The 1,465-nt window shown below is 48.7% G+C and overlaps 1 protein-coding gene across 1 annotated transcript in view; it reads left to right on the top strand.

Annotated features, from left to right (window-relative positions):
- Nucleotides 1–1,465, top strand: part of LOC103581588 (putative DBH-like monooxygenase protein 2) — a 16,884-nt gene that overhangs the window by 4,803 nt on the left and 10,616 nt on the right. Inside the window, exons 7-10 of the mRNA XM_008563384.1 lie at nucleotides 30–196; nucleotides 540–631; nucleotides 917–1,013; nucleotides 1,150–1,209. Of these exons, the coding sequence (XP_008561606.1) occupies nucleotides 30–196; nucleotides 540–631; nucleotides 917–1,013; nucleotides 1,150–1,209 (416 nt within the window). The remainder of the gene's footprint in view (nucleotides 1–29; nucleotides 197–539; nucleotides 632–916; nucleotides 1,014–1,149; nucleotides 1,210–1,465) is intronic.

Genomic DNA, 1,465 nt, shown 5'->3' with positions numbered 1-1,465 from the left:
CCTGCTGAGATTGTTCCTTTCTGCACCAGGTGTGTACGACACCTCAGGGATCCGAGTGTACTACAGCGCTCAGCTGCGCAAATACGACATGGGCGTCCTCCAGCTGGGCTTCTTTACCTTTCCCATCCACTTCATCCCCCCGGGTGCTGAGTCCTTCATGTCCTACGGGCTGTGCAAGACGGAGAAGTTCGAAGAGGTGAAGCTGGGAGGCACGCCCTTCCCAAAGAGGGAACATACCTTCCCGTGGCCCATCACAGATCTGGTCTGATCCACGAGCCTGCCCAGCCTGCACCAAGACTTGGAGAATGATCACAGCCTGGTGTTCAGGAAATTCACTAACATAAATCCTGCAAGGAAGGGAAGGAGTCAGGGCTTTGGGAGAAAGAGTAGGGTAAGAAGAGGGGCCAGGAAGTTTCAATAAGAATTAAAGGGTGAGTGTCAGTCATAAGAGGAAGGTGTCAAGTAGCAAGTGAGGAAAATCAAGGAGCTGTTAAGATCAGAGTTCCTAACAAATCAGGTGTGCCTCCTCCCTGTTGCAGATGAATGGGGCCCCTGTACCTGACATACAAGTATACGGCTACCTGCTGCACACCCACTTGGCTGGGCGAGCCTTGCAGGCCGTGCAATACAGGTAAGGGAAGACCTGGATTTGAAGCTTTCACTTCTGTATCTGGCAATACATTTTAGGAACGGTTATGCATTCTGCAGCCTAAGGTTATGCTTGATTGAGAATAAGGAGGAACTAGAAATATCCCTAGAAGAGAGATGACTGGAATAAGGTTGTGGAAGGAGGCACTTTGTTGTTTATTTTTGTGGACAATCTGCTCACAGAATGACCCCCCACATGCATCTTTATGGGTAGACTTCTCTGTACTTTATCTTCTTATTTCTGTCTTCTCCCCTTCTGTCCTTCTAGAAATGGAACGCAACTCCAAATAATCTGTAAAGATGATTCCTACGACTTCAATCTGCAGGAGACTCGAGATTTACCTCATCGACTGGCCATCAAGCCGGTGGGAGTCTGGGGGAGGGGTGGGTGAGTTGGGGAAAAGGCAATATCAGAACCTATTACTGTCAGCCAAGAAAGTTCTAAGACTGTACCAGTCCTTCTGTGTCTTACTCTCAGCTTTCATGTTTCACTCTGAACAGGGAGATGAAGTGCTGGTAGAATGTCACTACCAGACACTGGACCGAGACTCCATGACTTTTGTAAGTATCTCTCTCCCTCGTGTGGTCACCATGACCAGAGCCCCAGAAGAAAGCCTCACCACTGGCTGTGGCTATCCAGGGACATTGATTATTCTGGCTGAAGCCCCTTGCCTCCTCTAATGGCATTACTCCTTTGCATGGGACTTTTCATGCTCTCACACCACCATGCATCCAAGTTGTGTACAGGGATTCCCTGAATTCTGTCAATGACCCACCAAGACCACGGAAAGATAACATGTTACAGCAACTAAGAGTA

This window comes from Galeopterus variegatus, unplaced genomic scaffold, assembly GCF_000696425.1.
Source record: "Galeopterus variegatus unplaced genomic scaffold, G_variegatus-3.0.2 Scaffold13406, whole genome shotgun sequence".
In the NCBI taxonomy this organism is placed as follows: Eukaryota; Metazoa; Chordata; class Mammalia; order Dermoptera; family Cynocephalidae; genus Galeopterus; species Galeopterus variegatus.
The sequence above is the reverse complement of the archived record's forward strand: the minus strand, read 5'-3'. Positions and strand labels throughout refer to the sequence as shown.